The sequence below is a fragment of the Pongo abelii genome, chromosome 9, assembly GCF_028885655.2.
Source record: "Pongo abelii isolate AG06213 chromosome 9, NHGRI_mPonAbe1-v2.0_pri, whole genome shotgun sequence".
Taxonomy (NCBI): Eukaryota; Metazoa; Chordata; class Mammalia; order Primates; family Hominidae; genus Pongo; species Pongo abelii.
The window spans coordinates 70,890,233-70,906,274 of NC_071994.2; the positions used below are offsets into that span (position 1 = coordinate 70,890,233).

General features: G+C 47.0%; 2 protein-coding genes and 1 pseudogene across 5 annotated transcripts; 2 read left to right on the top strand and 1 right to left on the bottom strand.

Annotated features, from left to right (window-relative positions):
- Positions 1 to 2,133: 2,133 nt before the first annotated feature.
- LOC100441353 (voltage-dependent anion-selective channel protein 1-like) lies at positions 2,134 to 3,327 on the top strand (annotated as a pseudogene).
- A 3,487-nt stretch (positions 3,328 to 6,814) lies between these two features.
- TIMM10B (translocase of inner mitochondrial membrane 10B) lies at positions 6,815 to 9,982 on the bottom strand. Its single transcript, NM_001131581.1, is given in 3 exon segments — positions 6,815 to 9,449; positions 9,642 to 9,737; positions 9,940 to 9,982. Coding segments are annotated over 3 exon segments (309 nt in total). The 5' UTR covers positions 9,976 to 9,982; the 3' UTR covers positions 6,815 to 9,272.
- A 159-nt stretch (positions 9,983 to 10,141) lies between these two features.
- ARFIP2 (ADP ribosylation factor interacting protein 2) lies at positions 10,142 to 14,971 on the top strand. 4 transcript variants are annotated; one of them, XM_024254778.3, is made up of 8 exons: positions 10,142 to 10,261; positions 11,033 to 11,173; positions 11,428 to 11,524; positions 12,231 to 12,349; positions 12,530 to 12,751; positions 13,292 to 13,449; positions 13,598 to 13,772; positions 14,222 to 14,971. In XM_024254778.3, the coding sequence occupies exons 2-8, from the start codon at positions 11,075 to 11,077 to the stop codon at positions 14,375 to 14,377; spliced, it is 1,026 nt and encodes a 341-aa protein (XP_024110546.1). In that variant the 5' UTR covers positions 10,142 to 10,261; positions 11,033 to 11,074; the 3' UTR covers positions 14,378 to 14,971. The 4 variants fall into 4 exon arrangements, with proteins under 4 accessions (XP_024110546.1, XP_024110548.1, XP_009244964.2 ...); XM_009246689.3 differs by having other exon boundaries at positions 10,157 to 10,261; positions 11,073 to 11,173; XM_024254780.3 differs by lacking the exon at positions 11,033 to 11,173.
- The last annotated feature ends 1,071 nt before the right edge of the window (positions 14,972 to 16,042 follow it).

Sequence of the window (16,042 nt, forward strand, 5' to 3'; positions counted from 1 at the left end):
CTAACACAGTGAAACCCTGTCTCTACTAAAAATACAAAAAACTAGCCGGCAGTGGTAGTGGGCGCCTGTAGTCCCCGCTACTTGGGAGGCTAAGGCAGGAGAATCACTTGAACCTGGGAGGTGGAGGTTGTAGTGAGCTGAGATCACGCCACTGCACTCCAGTCTGGGCAACAGAGCGAGACTTCATCTCAAAAAAAAAAGAATAAAATGAATAAACTACATAGCATGTGAGAAGTGATACATGTTATGGAAAAAAAACAAAGCAAAGGGAATCAGGAATGTCTAAGGGGAGCATGGGTTACCATTTTAAATAGGATAAACAGAGTAAGCCTTAATAAAAAGGTGACACCTGAGCAAGGACTTGAAGGAAAGGAAGACAGACCTTCTCCCTATCTTTTGTCTGGTTTATTTTATTATTTTGAGACAGGGTCTTGCTCTGTCACCCAGGCTGGAGGGCAGTGAGGTGATCACCGCTCACTGCAGTCTTGATCTCCTGAGATCAAGAAATCCTCACACCTCAGCCTCCCAAGTAGCTGGGACTACAGGCATGTGCCACCACACCCAGCATATTTTGGTTTTCGTGTTTTTTTTTTTGTAGATATGGGGTCTCACTATGTTCCCCAGGCTGGTCTCAAACTCCTGGGCTCAAGCAATCCTCCCACCTTGGCCTCCCAAAGTGCTGGGATTATAGGTGTGAGTCACCATGCCAGGCCTGTCTGGTTAATTTTAATTAATCCTTTGGGTCTCAGCTTCAAAATCACTTCCAGTGAAGCTCTCCTTCATCCCTCAAACAGAAAAAGTTTGCACTTCTGTATATTTCCATTACAAGATACATTTCTTCTTTGTAACATTCATCACAGTTGTGATTTCTGGTCCTATATTAACCTTCACATAACTACGTTAAGTTTCAAGAGAACATGGATTGAACGTTCTTGTCCAGCTCTGTATCTTCAGGGCTTACGCTAAAATTGGTAAAAGCAGTCACTCAAATTCTGTGGAATATGTGAATATATAGATGAATGTGGGGCATACCCAGAAAAGGAAAAACAGAATCTCTATTACATGTAACTAAGCTAATTCCTAACTAATCAAAAGCGGTTTAGATTCAAGACAAAAAGCTATTAGGAAGCACTCTGTTGAGCCCCTGTGTCTCCCTGCTGGAGCTGGAGGGACTCCTTTTTTAAAAATTAAATTAAAAAAAATTTTTTAAGTGTCACAACAACAAAAGCTGTTAGGAGACTCCTGCTGTAATCTGTATAAGAGCTGATAAAATTTTAAGGGGCCGGGCGCGGTGGCTCACATCTGCAATCCCAGCACTTTGGGAAGCCGAGGCGGTTGGATACCCTGAGGTCAGGAGTTTGAGACCAGCCCGACCAACGAGGTGAAACCCCATCTCTACTAAAAATACAAAAATTAGCTAGGTGTGGTGAGGGGCACCTGTAATCCCAGCTGCTTGGGAGGCATCAGGCAGGAGACTCGCAAGGCGAGGTGGAGGTTGCAGTGAGCAGAGATTGCATCATTGCACACCAGCCTGGGCAGAGCGAGACTCCATCTTAAAAAAAAAAAAAAAAAAAAAGCTGATAAAAGTTTGGTTAAGGTAATAACAATGAAGATGGAGAGAAGGAAAACGGTTTAAGAGATATTTAAGCAGAACTATAGGACTTAGAAATTAGGTGGAAACTAGAATGGCAGAGTGATTTGCTCCAGATGGGGCCTTTTAGATGTTGACTGATCTGTGACTATTAAGGGTAGAAGATACCACCTACTGAGATTTTGGGTGAAAAACATCTTTATATCATTGGAAAAACGTCAAAGGTTAGATGTGCAGGTTCACTTCTGTCTCTTCTGATAAAAAAAAAACCTTTCTCTTAGTTATGTTAATAGTAAATTGAGCTGGGAGGAGATTCAAAGATGCTCATTCAACAAATATTTGTTGAGCACACATTATATGCCAAGCACTGTGATAAGGATACAATGGTGAGCAATACAGACATGGATTCTGACTTTATGAGGTATATAATGAAACACCATTAAAAGCACTACACACCGGCTGCTTGCTTTGCTCCATGCCTCCCCGATGAAGCCCCCATCATAGCTGCCGCCAAGCCTGCCACCACCGCCTCTGAGCAGAAGATGGCTGTGCCACCCAAGTATGCCAATCTTGGCAAATCTGCCAGGAATGTCTTCACGAAGGGCTACGGATATGGCCTAATAAAACTTTTGAAAACAAAATCTGAGAATGCATTGGAATTTGAAAGCTTAGGCTCAGCCAACACTGAAATCACTAAAGTGACAGGCAGTCTGGAGACCAAGTACAGATGGACTGAGTACGGCCTGATGTTTATGAAGTGAAACACACAACACACCAGGACTGAGATTACTGTGGAAGATCATCTTGCAAGTGGACTGAAGCTGACCCTTGATTCACCCTTGTCACCTAATACTGGGGGAAAAATGCTAAAATCAACACCAGGTACAAGCAGGAACACATCAACCTGGGCTGTAACCTGGATTTTGACATCACTGGACCTTCCATCTGGGGCGCTCTGGTGCTGGGTTACAAGGGTTGACTGGCTGGCTACCAGATAAATTTTGAGACTGCAAAATCCTGAGTGACCCAGAGCAACTCTGCAGTTGGCTACAAGTCTGATGAATTCCAACTTCACACTAGTGTAAATAATGGGACAGTTTGGTGGCTCCATTTACCAGAAGGTAAGTAAGAAGTTGGAGACCACTGTCCATTTCACCTGGACAGCAGGAAACAGTAACACTAATACGGTTTGTCTGTGTCCCCACTCAAATCTAATCTTGAATTGTAGCTCCCATAATTCCCATGTGTTGTGGGAGGGACTTGGTGGGAGATAACTGAATCATGAGGGCAGCTTCCCCATACTGTTTTCATGGTAGTGAATGTCTCACGAGATCTGATGGTTTTATAAGGGGAAACTCCTTTCACTTGGCTTTCATTTTCTCTCCTGCCTGCCACCATGTAAGATGTGCCTTTCGCCTTCCACCACAATGGTGAGGCCTCTCCAGCCATGTGGAACTATGAGTCCATTAAACCTTTTCCTTTATAAATTACCCAGTCTCAGGTATATCTTTACTAGCAGTGTGAAAACAGACTAATACAAACACTCACTTTGGAATACCCAAGTATCTGATCAACCCTGACACCTGCTTCTTGGCTAAGTGAACAACTCTAGCCTAACAGGTTTAGAAAACACTGAGACCCTAAAGCCAGGTATCAAAATGACACTGTCAGCTCTCCTGGATGGCAAGAATAACAATGCCGGTGGTTACACACTAGGTCTAGAACTGAAATTTTGAGCACAAATACTGTACAATTGTTTACTTTTACATTTTACAGCAGAGCTACCTTCAGAATTTAGTGTATCTTTTACTGTATGTCTGGGATGTAAGCATTGCTAAATGTTAGACTTACAAGCTAAATATGTTAATTTCCAGGCTAAAGATAATTCAGCTTTAAAGTGTTACTCTTTCAGAGGCAGAGAAGAAACCCAATTCCAAAAAAGGTCCTTTCAGCTATAGACTTGGAGAAGGAACTTGGTGGCCCCTCTAGAGAAGCCAGGTTTCTTTTTTATCTAGAAATGACTGCACGTGGAAGCTGATAATATGTAGGCATTTTGTAAATTCATATTGAGTAAATGAATGAAAATTGTGACTTCCTGAGAATTGAACCTTGGTTTCCTAACCCTAATTAATGACAAGCTCGTTGCTTGATGGTGTGTGCAAACTCACTTGAAAGGGAGTCTTTAGACAGATCTTCATGACCTGTTTCCACCCCAGTTAATCATCACCTCTTTTACACCAAAAGGTCTGCAGGGTGTGGTAACTGTTTCGTTTCTGCCATTCTGGGGTGGAGAGGGTGGATGTGATGAAGCCAATAATTCAGGACTTAATTCCTTCTCATGCTGTGGTTTTGTGCCCCTCCACCAGAATATGAAATAGCTTCCAGGAGTTCCAGATATAAGCTTGGAAGAATCACATGGTGACAACACTCAGAATCTAAATTGGACTTCCGTTGTATTCTCACCACTCAATTTATTTTTTAGCAGTTTAATGGGTGTATTTTAGAGCCTTCCATTTTGTGTGAATTTAGATCCTCCCCTTCAAATGCTGTAATTAACATCATTCAAAGTAAAACTTGAAAAATATATTGAAAAAAAGTGCGATACACCAAAAGCATGAGGAATTATGGGAGCTGGAGTCTGGGGAAGAGTTCTTTGAGGAAATAGTAACTAGGATCTCAAGAATGAAAAGTATATAAAGAGGGAAAGCATTGTAAGCCAGGAAACAGCACATACAAAGGCCTTGAGATGAAACAGTACATGACAATTTAGGGAAAGTGAAAGAAGGCCAGTGTGGCTACAGCACAGATGGAAAGAGTGAAGTGTGATTTGAATAAATTCAGCAAATAGTATTGACAGTCCATTGTTTGATAGTTACTGATAAGATAAAGCTGGAAGTAGTCACAGGCTGGATCATGCAGGGCCTTGTAGGTCATATTTAGAATTTCAGTTTTTATCCTAAGAATGGGAAGCTCTTGCAAAGTTTAAGCATTAGTTTGCATGTTATGGCTTATGAGTAAAGAATAGATTGAAGGGATACAAAAGTGGGTATAGGAAGCAGCAACAACTACAATAATCCTGGTGGGAGATTATGGGGAAGGTGGAGAGAGGGGCAGTGAGAATCAAGGGATATTTAGAAATGTAAACTGATAAGATTTGGCAATTGAGTGATAGAAAAAGGCAAATACCTTCTAGCTTCTCCAACTGGATGAGTACCAGGCATAGGATAGTTTATTAGGAAACATGTTGAGTTTGGGATGTTTCTGAGATACTTAAGTGGAGATGTCAAATAGCTTGGAGGAGATCTGGAAGTCATCAGTAACTAAAGTTCAGAGTGGGGATGAAACTGTCCTAGAAAAATTAGAGTGAAAAGCACAGAACCTAGAGAAACTTTCGGATTTAGACGCTGGGAGGAAGATGAGCCTGCAAAGGAAGCTAAGCAGCTGTGGTCAAAGAGGTAGTAGTAAAACCATGAAAGTAGAATCAGACACCAATGGAAGAGTATCAATGATAAGAAACTAGAAAATTATACCAAATGCTACTGAGAAGTGAGGTAGTGAGGACTGGGAAATAACCACCGGATTGAAGGACAGGAAGGTGATCACCAAGGTGACCTTGGCAAGAACCATTTCAATAGAATGAGGGTTGCAGAAGTCAAAATGGACTGGGTTGAGGAATGAAAATGGGAAATGACTTGTAAAATGGAGAGGCCCAAACTATCCAACTGTTTTGAGAAGTTTAACTGTAAAGCAGAAAAGATGGAAGTGTAACTGGAGGGGAAATGAGGTATGAAGTGGTTTATTAACAGGAGAATCTTTAGCATGTTCAAACACTGATGAGAAGAATTCAGTAAAGTGGAAGTCAAAGATCCTCCAAGAGGGAAGGACTAAGATTCTGAGCACAGAATAGGCACTGGCTTTAGACAGAGGTATGCTTGCCTTGTTTAGACAAGAGAAAGAATGATACATATGTGTGGGTAAATAAGTTGTAGGATGTTGAGAGAATGACCGATAGCTTCTACTTTTGTCTATGAGGTAAGAAATAGTCACTTGCATAAAGTGAAGATAATGGTGTGGGGGAGTGATAAGAGATTTAAGAATGTTGGTTTGAAATAGTCATTGCAGGGGAAAGTTAAAATGACTAGAAAAATCTAGTAGGACTATGGGGCTGAGACTACATTTGAAGCTGATAACCATGGATTCATAGTGATATAAATCTGCTCTACAGTTGTTTCCTTGGGTGGCATTTAGCTGTCCAAATGCAGGTACAGACAAGTTTCACTTTATTTAAGGGTTCAAAAAGAGATGAAAGGCAAGGAAATTCAGCCTATTGCACAAAAACCACTAGTTTAAGCTATACAGGAATCTAAAGAACGAAGGTACTAATGGAAAGCAGAAGCATTGGCTGCAGTGAAATCAGAGAATGATAGAGGGAATAGTTCAATAAACCAAGTGGAAGGAATATGGTCAATAAATAAGATGCAAGTATTTTGAAGATGGAGCAGTTTGAGGTGATGATAATGGCCAAGATATGACAAACGGAGTGAGTGGCCAAGACACAGTGGAAATCATCAGAGATTGGGCCAAATAACTAAGAGACAAAACACCAAATGAATTGTCTATGTAAATGTTAAAATATCAAGGAGTGGATAGGAAGACCAAGGGCTAGCTATTTAAAGTAGCAGGAGAGTAGTAGTAAATGAGAGTGGTAGACAAGTAATCAGAGGGTTGTATGGATGAACAGCCTCAAAAGAATGAGGCTTTGCAAGGAGTGGGCAGTTCTGAGTCACAATGGCAGGAACAACAAAGTATCTCCAACGTTTACATTTATGATAACATGATAAAGCTTGTCAACATTTATTCCTTAGTGCTGTGCTTGGAACACCATATTGCTCCCATTATGCCAATGGCTATCACTTTATGGTAAAACCTGAGGAAGACCAGATTATGGAAGGTAAAGTGGTAGGAATAAGGTTTTTCTCCTGAACACTGAACATATTTATAAACAGGAAAGAACCAGGACAAGACATTGAAATTTTAAGAAAGGGATTAAGAGATGGGTCAGACTGAGGGACACTTGTTTTTTCATGCCTAGAGGCAGGTTAAGTACAGATAGAAGCTCTCAAAGTTCAAAGAGCAAAGGCTTTAGAGTCAGAGAGATCTATGCTCCTAGCTCTTCTTTAGCAATTACTACTGTGTGACATGGAAGGACGGGAAGCACAGATAATTCACAATGGAAGTTTATTGCAAGGATACACACAAATGTTGATGTGGAAGGGTCCTCCCACCAGCAGCACAGTATCACAGGTCCCATCCTCCTATCTTCTGGAAGTCAAAAAGTTCAAACCCGTTTTACTTGCATTTATATTTCCCAAGGACAGAGTGCCACTCTGTGGGTAAGGTCCTAGTCAGCAACTTTTACCTTCCTAACAAACTTTTCTGTTCAAGAGATAGCAGCTAAAGGGGGCAAAAAACATGATTGGAACCACTTTTCTCAATAAGAAACTTTGTATAGGCCAGCCGTGGTGGCTCACACCTGTAATCCCAGCACTTTCGGAGGCCGAGGCGGGCGGATCACAAGGTCAGGGGTTCAAGACCAGCCTGACCAATATAGTGAAACCCGGTCTCTACTAAAAATACAAAAAAAAAAAAAATTAGCTGGGCATGGTGGCGCATGCCTGTAATCCCAGCTACTTGAGAGGCTGAGGCAGGAGAATTGCTTGAACCCGGGTGGCGGAGGTTGCAGTGAGCCTAGATCGCGCCACTGCACTCCAGCCTGGGTGACAGAGCGAGACTCTGTCTCAAAAAAAAAGAAAGAAACTGTGTATAAAAGGGCCTTTTGGCACATTCTGGATTCTTGCTTCCTCATCTGTTAAGTGAGGTTAATACCGCTTACTTATAGTTGTTGTAAAGATTAAGATAAAGCATGACATCTACCAAAATCAGAACCTACACAAAGTGGGTGCTCAATAAATACTATCTTAAGAGGCAGCCTGCTGTGTAAAATGAACATGGACTTTAAAGTCAGATCTGCACTTTAATACTGGGTCTGCTACTTGAGAATTTCAATTTTCTGCTCTGTAGATAGGGCAGAACATCTGCTTTGCAGGTAGTTGTAAGAAGTTTTAAAATTATTACTGTGGAAACCTATGTCTAAGAGCTTCAATTTCTCTAAAAAAGGAAACAGGGTCACCTGATGAGGGTGGGGTATGGGATTAAGGACAGCCGTAGAAGTGTAAAATAACTGCCATGGTAGCCATGGTAATTAGAAAAGGAAATGGACCAGGAACCCATAAAGGTGTGTGTTGGTGTGACTGCATGACTGCGTGTTGGTGTGAGAACTTGGCTGAGGTTGGAGGCCTTGAATATTTAGTGGCATTCATTACACAACTGTTTTTCTCTAGCAGTTTGAATGGAGGAATGGAAAAGACAGAATAAGTGGAATGATACAAAAAGATGGCCAATGGTGGCAAGAAAATGGGGTGATGGAACGATACGCTATCCAGGCCGCTAAATACAGCAGTAAATTACACAAAGTTGGGGGGCAGGGGAGGAAATAATGAGAAAAGAATGGAGAGGCTGGAATTAGAAATCACAGAATGTACTCAATGGGACCAAGGTGGGGCAGATGATGGAAAGCTGGATTTAGGAGTTTCTAGACGAGCAGTGAAACATTAACATAGCATTAAAGAAGTCCCGAAGATTTAGTTTATCCTTTTTATCATAACCATTGCCATCTACTTCTCCCATCAGTTTCTCTTCCTCGGATTTGGCTGTATTGCAGAATATGGTCCCCAGCTCTCTCCCTTCCTGATTGCCCCTGAAGACAACCACACAGACCTTTGTTCAAAGGTTTTACTGCTCATCCTGAGAAGACTGTACATACTAAGAAAGTAACAACCTGGGGAAATGGCTGAAGTTCCAAAAGACTCCAGACTTCTTACAGGTTTCATCACTCTTCTGTGGCCACAAACTTCTCGAGGAGGCAGTGCCCAAAACCCCTGTGGTTTTTTGATCCGTTGTACTTCGATAGCTCCTCCTTTCCCTAGATCCAGCAGAACTCTAGACATATAAGCCATAGTTCACAAAACAACAGTTATGAACCAACAAATACTTGGCTCACGGTTATGAGCCACTGAAGTCAGTCAGACTTAAGGACAACTAGACAGAGCTCTCATTTTCTGTCATCTGGGCAGGAACCAATCTCCTGTTGTATCAAATGGCCTTCTGGTACATTCTGGAATCTTGCTTCCTCATCTGTTAAGTGAAGCTAATACCCCTTACTCATAGTTTTGTTGTAAAGATGAACTAAGATAGAGTATGACATATTACCCGTTTTAAAATTGTACACACAGACCCTGCTTTAACCAGATGCCTGCAAATGCTCAGGTTTTCCTTCTACATACGGAAAACAATTTCTCAGCTGCCAGGGCTGAAGCCAGCAGATATGCACTAAACGACAGAACAACGGATTGTGCCAATAAAGTAGGCAAAGCTTCCTTGCCCAGAATATAAATCAAACTGAGTAAAAACCGGGTATGTTAGCTCCAGGAAAAGGAGCAAGGACACCCAGCTTTCAGGCAACCTCGAATTCTCTCTGTTTAGGATTCACCAACCCCAAGGTCCACTGGGTCCTTCAATCTGAGGGTCCATCCAGGGCCTTCCCTCCTGGGGTTGGGGATGGCTAGCTGCCTGATGGAGAGACCCCAGGCTGTTCAGCAGCAACGCCTGGCACAGCCGAGGCAGCCTCGTAGTCTGCGATGCGGCGCTGTACCAGGGCAGGCATGAGCTGCACGTAAGCGGCCATGAGGCGGTGGTTGGAATGGATCAGCTTCCCAGCACAGCTGTGCAGACAGGCCTCCTAGAAGGAAGATAGGGTTTAAGTGGAGGATAAAGGTGCCCTGTCGGGCCCGCCTCCTTTCTTCTCCATGCCCAGCCTAGGGGTGAAGGTCGTGGAAAGGCCAGGGCCAGAGGTACGGGAAGTGGGGTGAGGAGGGAAGCAGTCTACCGCTAAACTCTGTTTGCAGCGCAACGTCCCTACACAGTTCCCCACCTCCTCAGCGTCCAGAGCTCGGTGGTGCAAGCTGGGCACACAGCGCTGGAAGCAGAGTTCTGTCATCCGATTGTAGACCAACAGGAAGTCACGCAGCTGAGAGAAAAGGGGGACCACAAACTCAGCGATAAGGGCCCCACACTTCTAGTCAAGGTCGCGCCGCCCAAAGTTTCCCAGGCCCGTGCGCCATAGCCCGAAGTTTCCAGCCCTCAAATCCCTGGCTCTATGGGGGGTCCAGCGATGTGTGCAGGAATGCGAGCTGAACGTCTGGCCCCGAAACGACTTAGCTCTCACTTACGTTTCTCAGTTGCTGTTGCTGCTGCTGCTGCTCCATCACGCCACCAGCGCATGCCCTACGCCACTTCCGTTTCAGCTTCTCGGTGCCGCCCCGGAAGTAACTTCTCGCTGATCTCCAGAACTAGCTCGAGTATCGCCCTGCCCTGGCTGCGACGTCACCTCCGCCCTTATAATCTGCGACGTGGCCGGCTTCTTCTGCCCGGAGAGGACGTCACTTCCGCCGAGTCCCTGACCTGCTGCTAGGATCGCGACGGGAACTGGAGCCTGAGGTGTCCGCGCGGCCCGGGCCTGGCGCCCTGAGGGGAAGAGCGGCCCGGCCCGAGGTGAGAGGGACATGCTTGGGCGACGGGAAGTTGAACGCACAAACTTGTCCAGAGGGCAAGATGCCCCGAGCCCCGGGGAAGGATGAGGACACACCTGATGTCCAGGTGTATGGGGGTGGGGGCGGGGACTCACACACCTGGGAGACATAACTGACTGTGGAAGGGTCACCGATATCCTGGGAGAGAGAGGCTTTTACCAGAGACTGGGAACATACACCAACTGATCTAACTAAGGCCTGGTGGGGAGGGCCCGAGGAAGAGGAGGTGTATGAGACGGAGAAGGGGAGACCCCCTGAAGGAAGGGGGAAGAAACACTAAAGGAGTGTGAAAGGCCAAGCAATGGGGAACAAACCTGAATAGGGGGGTGAAGACCTGAGCCCTGGAAAGGGTTCATCTCCTGCTCAGCATAAACACGCCTGCATGGAGATAAGTTCTAAGAGAGCGGACTTTCCCTCTTCACTGTTGTATTTTCATTGTCACAAATAGTGCCTGACACATAGTAGGCACTCACTAAATGTCTGCTGAATGAGTGTAGAAATAATCACCAGAGTCGTGGTGAGGTTGGGGGCTTGCGAGAAGACACCGTGCTTTGGTGTGCCTGTGTACAAATGTGCGTTTTGGAGGGGAGAAATACATATACCTGAAGAAAGGAATGAGGGCCAAACGCTGGGACACTCAAACCCTGGGACAGCCTTTAAAGAAATGACAGAGGAGGCCTCCTTCTTCTAGAGTGCTGGCCAGTGTCCAGAACTTCTGTGTTGGGCTTTGCAGGGTGCTGGGGTGGAGAGTTTTACTCCAATACCTTTCCTAGCCATGACGGACGGGATCCTAGGGAAGGCAGCCACAATGGAGATCCCTATCCACGGGAATGGCGAAGCCAGGCAGCTTCCTGAAGATGATGGGCTGGAGCAGGTGCTTCTGTTTGATTCTTCTAATTGTTTCAATTTAGGAATCCAATTTATAAATCCTGGGTTCTCACCCTCCATTCCAGTAGCCTTCCCCTGACTTATCTGACTCCCTTCATTCTTTTTACATATCATTTTGATTCTGTGCAGACTTCCCTTGTGTACTGCCTTTATGATGCTTGAATCCAAACTTGTTCCCACCTCCAAAATGCTTCTGCAGCCCCTATGTTCCTGAAGCAACTCCTCTTCTCTGGCCTATAGGACCTCCAGCAGGTGATGGTGTCAGGACCCAACCTCAATGAAACCAGCATTGTGTCTGGTGGCTATGGGGGCTCTGGTGATGGACTCATCCCCACAGGTATGAATGTTCAGAAACAGGAATCTTGGGTGGAGGAGGGACAGGAATGGTTTGGGGAAGCATAGGATGTGTCTAGGAAAGCTTGAATTATGTCTGGAGATCTTGGGAACTTCTGCTTGTAGGAACCCCATGGACTCTCCTCAGCCCAAAAGCAACTCCCAGCATTGTCCATCCATTTTCCTTTTGCCACTTAGCCCCTTAAATGGCTCATTTGTCCTTTCCCTGCCACCACCTGAGTCAAGTTAAGACCTACTTCACAGGAATGCCCCCGCTCTACAGCTTGAGGCTGAGTTGGAACTTTGTGAGGCTTCTCAGAATTTTTAGATTCTAAAGTTTAGAGGAACAAACAGCCCTGAATCTCACACTAAGATTCCACATGGGAATGCAACCAGGTTTCTTGTTATCATGACCCACCATCCTTGACTCCTGCTGCCCCCAAACTCAGTGTATTTTCTTCCTCTGCCCCTGTACACCAACAACTCCCTGCAAACCCCTCCTTTATCCCCCAAGAAGGCCATATGTATATCAGGATTTGGTTCTCACCATGCAAGGTTCGAGTTCCTCCTAGTAAGCAGGAGCATCCAGTTGTCTCTAGCATCTCCTTCAGGGAAGTCAATTTCATGTGCTGGAAGAGAAGTATGGGTGGGGCCACAGAGGTGTCTGGTGTATCTGAGAGAGGCTGGTGTCAGAGAACTTGATCCTTTAGGGTCTGGCCGCCATCCATCTCACAGTACCACTCCTGCTGGCCCTGGAGATGAGGTGGCTCGGGGCATTGCTGGAGAAAAGTTTGACATCGTCAAGAAATGGGGCATCAACACCTATAAGGTAGGATTTAAGCACCTCTCCCTTCCCCAAAACTCCTTAGGGGTACCTTTTTCCCTTTTCCTCATGATCGTAATATCCCGTATGTGGCTGAGAGTAGGAGCCTGGGGGGTGCTGGGGTAGATACCTGTTGTGTGGGGAGGCTGTTAGGGTCTCTGATCTATTCCCCCATTTCCCAATCAGTGCACAAAGCAACTGTTATCAGAACGATTTGGTCGAGGCTCACGGACTGTGGACCTGGAGCTAGAGCTGCAGATTGAGTTGCTGCGTGAGACGAAGCGCAAGTATGAGAGTGTCCTGCAGCTGGGCCGGGCACTGACAGCCCACCTCTACAGCCTGCTGCAGACCCAGCATGCACTGGGTGATGCCTTTGCTGACCTCAGCCAGAAGTCCCCAGAGCTTCAGGTGCCTCACCCAGACCAAAGAGGGTGGGGGAACTGGGCGTGGGCCCTCCCAGGCAGTCATTCCTCATCCTCCCTCCCTCCTGCAGCCCACAGGGAGAACCCCTTCAGGGTGGGCCCAGCCCTACCCCCAGCAGCACTCACCTGTGGAGGCAGCCTAAGGGTTTGTACAGAGGTCCAGAAGTTGGAGGGGGTGGGGGAGGGGGCACACTAGGTGCCTCACAAATAACCCCTCTCTGCATTGGGGAGAATGCCGTCAGTGCTCAGCCTAATCAGAGCCCCTCCCCTGTTTGCCACATTAGCTCTCAGACTGTTCCAGTCTTGTGAACTTACCCAAGAATGCCCACCACCCACATTCCTACCCCAGGTATCCCCAGGGTGATCCCACTAACTTTCCGGCTAAGAGAGCCTTGCTGGAGGCAGTCCTTGGTTGTTCCAGTTTTGCTGGCTGTGTCCTCCCCGGGGAGGAGGGGAATAAAGGGCTCTACAGCTCCAGTCAGGTAGGGAGTGTTATTCAAGGTCTGTTCCTCCCTTCTGCCCTCAGGAGGAATTTGGCTACAATGCAGAGACACAGAAACTACTATGCAAGAATGGGGAAACGCTGCTAGGAGCCGTGAACTTCTTTGTCTCTAGCATCAACACATTGGTCACCAAGACCATGGAAGACACGCTTATGACTGTGAAACAGTATGAGGCTGCCAGGTGTGGGCACTGGCAGGGCTTAGGGTTTGGGGAGTTGGCTGGCATGGGTGGAAATTTGGGCATTAGGGGCATAAGAATTCAGGAAGGAAAGGAGAGTATGTGTTGAGGATAAAGGGGTGGAGACCAGCCTTTATCACCCCCTCCCCAGGCTGGAATATGATGCCTACCGAACAGATTTAGAGGAGCTGAGTCTAGGCCCCCGGGATGCAGGGACACGTGGTCGACTCGAGAGTGCCCAGGCCACTTTCCAGGCCCATCGGGACAAGTATGAGAAGCTGCGGGGAGATGTGGCCATCAAGCTCAAGTTCCTGGAAGAAAACAAGGTGCCAACCCCATCCCTTTGACCCTAGCCCACCTTTCCATCTGTAACACTGACCTTCCCCTCAGACCCTCCCCATTATTGAATGAGGAAATGCAGCCTAGCTAGGGAGTAGAGTGTTTACCCCCTCAACCCCTGGGCCTTTCCAGATCACCCTCCCACCAATTCCTGGCCCTTTCCTGTTGGAGGATTTGGCTGCTGGTCCCAGGAACATAACTGGGAAAAATCAACCCCTGAGCTGGGGTACTAAAACCTTAGGCCCACAAATCCAGTGAGGTTTCTTCCATCAGACTGACCCTTCTCCTTTGACTCCCTGGGTAGAGTTCAGCCCCTACCCCAAAAGCACCATCAGAGCAGAGTCCTTGTGCCCCTGGTCTGTGCCTGGGCTCAGGCTCATAGACCCTCAAGAAGGGCGCCTGAGTCCAGCCTTAGCTGACCCTGCTGGACCCCCAGATCAAGGTGATGCACAAGCAGCTGCTGCTCTTCCACAATGCCGTGTCCGCCTACTTTGCTGGGAACCAGAAACAGCTGGAGCAGACCCTGCAGCAGTTCAACATCAAGCTGCGGCCTCCAGGAGCTGAGAAACCCTCCTGGCTAGAGGAGCAGTGAGCTGCTCCCAGCCCAACTTGGCTATCAAGAAAGACATTGGGAAGGGCAGCCCCAGGGTGTGGGAGATTGGACATGGTACATCCCTTGTCACTTGCCCTCTGGCTTGGGCTCCTTTTTCTGGCTGGGGCCTGACACCAGTTTTGCCCACATTGCTATGGTGGGAAGAGGGCCTGGAGGCCCAGAAGCTGCTGCCCTGTCTATCTTCCTGGCCACAGGGTTTCATTCCCAGATCTTTTCCTTCCACTCCACAGCCAACGGCTATGACAAAACCACTCCCTGGCCAATGGCATCACTCTTCAGGCTGGGGTGTGCTCCCTGACCAATGACAGAGCCTGAAAATGCCCTGTCAGCCAATGGCAGCTCTTCTTGGACTCCCCTGGGCCAATGATGTTGCGTCTAATACCCTTTGTCTCTCCTCTATGCGTGCCCATTGCAGAGAAGGGGACTGGGACCAAAGGGGTGGGGATAATGGGGAGCCCCATTGCCGGCCTTGCATCTGAATAGGCCTACCCTCACCCACCCACCCAGTTTAATTGTGCTTAGAGCCCAAGAAGATTGGGATCTAGCACTAGGAATAAACCTTTCATAAAAGCAGGCCCAGCGAGGTCAATTTGTGGGGGACTCTAGGAGGGTGGCCTGGGTGGAGACATGCTCAGTCTAATCAAACACCAGAACCCTATCAAGTCAAAAGAGCTGGGGCCAGGCAGCTGAAGTCACAGGTTTCAGAGATGGTTTGAAGGCCCAGTCTTCCCTCCCAGCCTCAGTTGGAGCCAAAGCTTTGTCCTTTAGCCAGCACCAAGATAGCTATGGATCTTAAGAGCACCAGATCCAGAGGGGGTTGGGTTTGCTGACCTTCATCATCCATTCATTCATACAGCAAATATTTACTGAGTGCTTTCATTTGCCAGGCACTGCGTTAGGCCCTGGGGAAACATCAGTGAATAAAACATGGTCCCTGCCCACAGTGCTTAGGGCCTATTGGGGGAAAGAAACAAGTAACCAGGCAACTACAAAACAGTGGTAAGTATTAGGATACAGAAGTACAAGGCGCTATGGGAGCACAAAGGAGGGGCATCTGGCATGGACTGGAGTGGAAATGGGGATGTCAGTTTGAAAGCTGAGACCTGGCCAGGCGCGGTGGCTCACTCCTGTAATCCCAGCACTTTGGGAGGCCGAGGCGGGCAGATCACTAGGTCAGGAGATCAAGACCATCCTGGCTAAGACGGTGAAAACCCGTCTCTACTAAAAATGCAAAAAAATTAGCCAGGCGTGGTGGCTGGCGCCTGTAGTCCCAGCTACTTGGGAGGCTGAGGCAGGAGAATGGCGTGAACTTGGGAGGCGGAGCTTGCAGTGAGCCGAGATCTCGCCACTGCACTCCAGCCTGGGCGACAGAGCGGGACTCCATCTCAAAAAAAAAAAGCTGAGACCTGAAGGGTGAGTGGATGACAAACAGGCAGGGTAAAGGGAAGAGCATCCCAGGCAGAGAGGCCAGCATATAATGAAGGCTCTGAGTAGGAACTGGGAGGAATTGCTTGGAATGAAAAATGAAGAGGGAGTGGCTAGATGAAGACTGCAGGCTGGTTAAGGACTTTTGGCCTCTGGAGAAGGAGCTGAGAAGTGTTTTAAGCAGAAATTTGACTACGTGGGAGAAGCATAGAGTTGCGA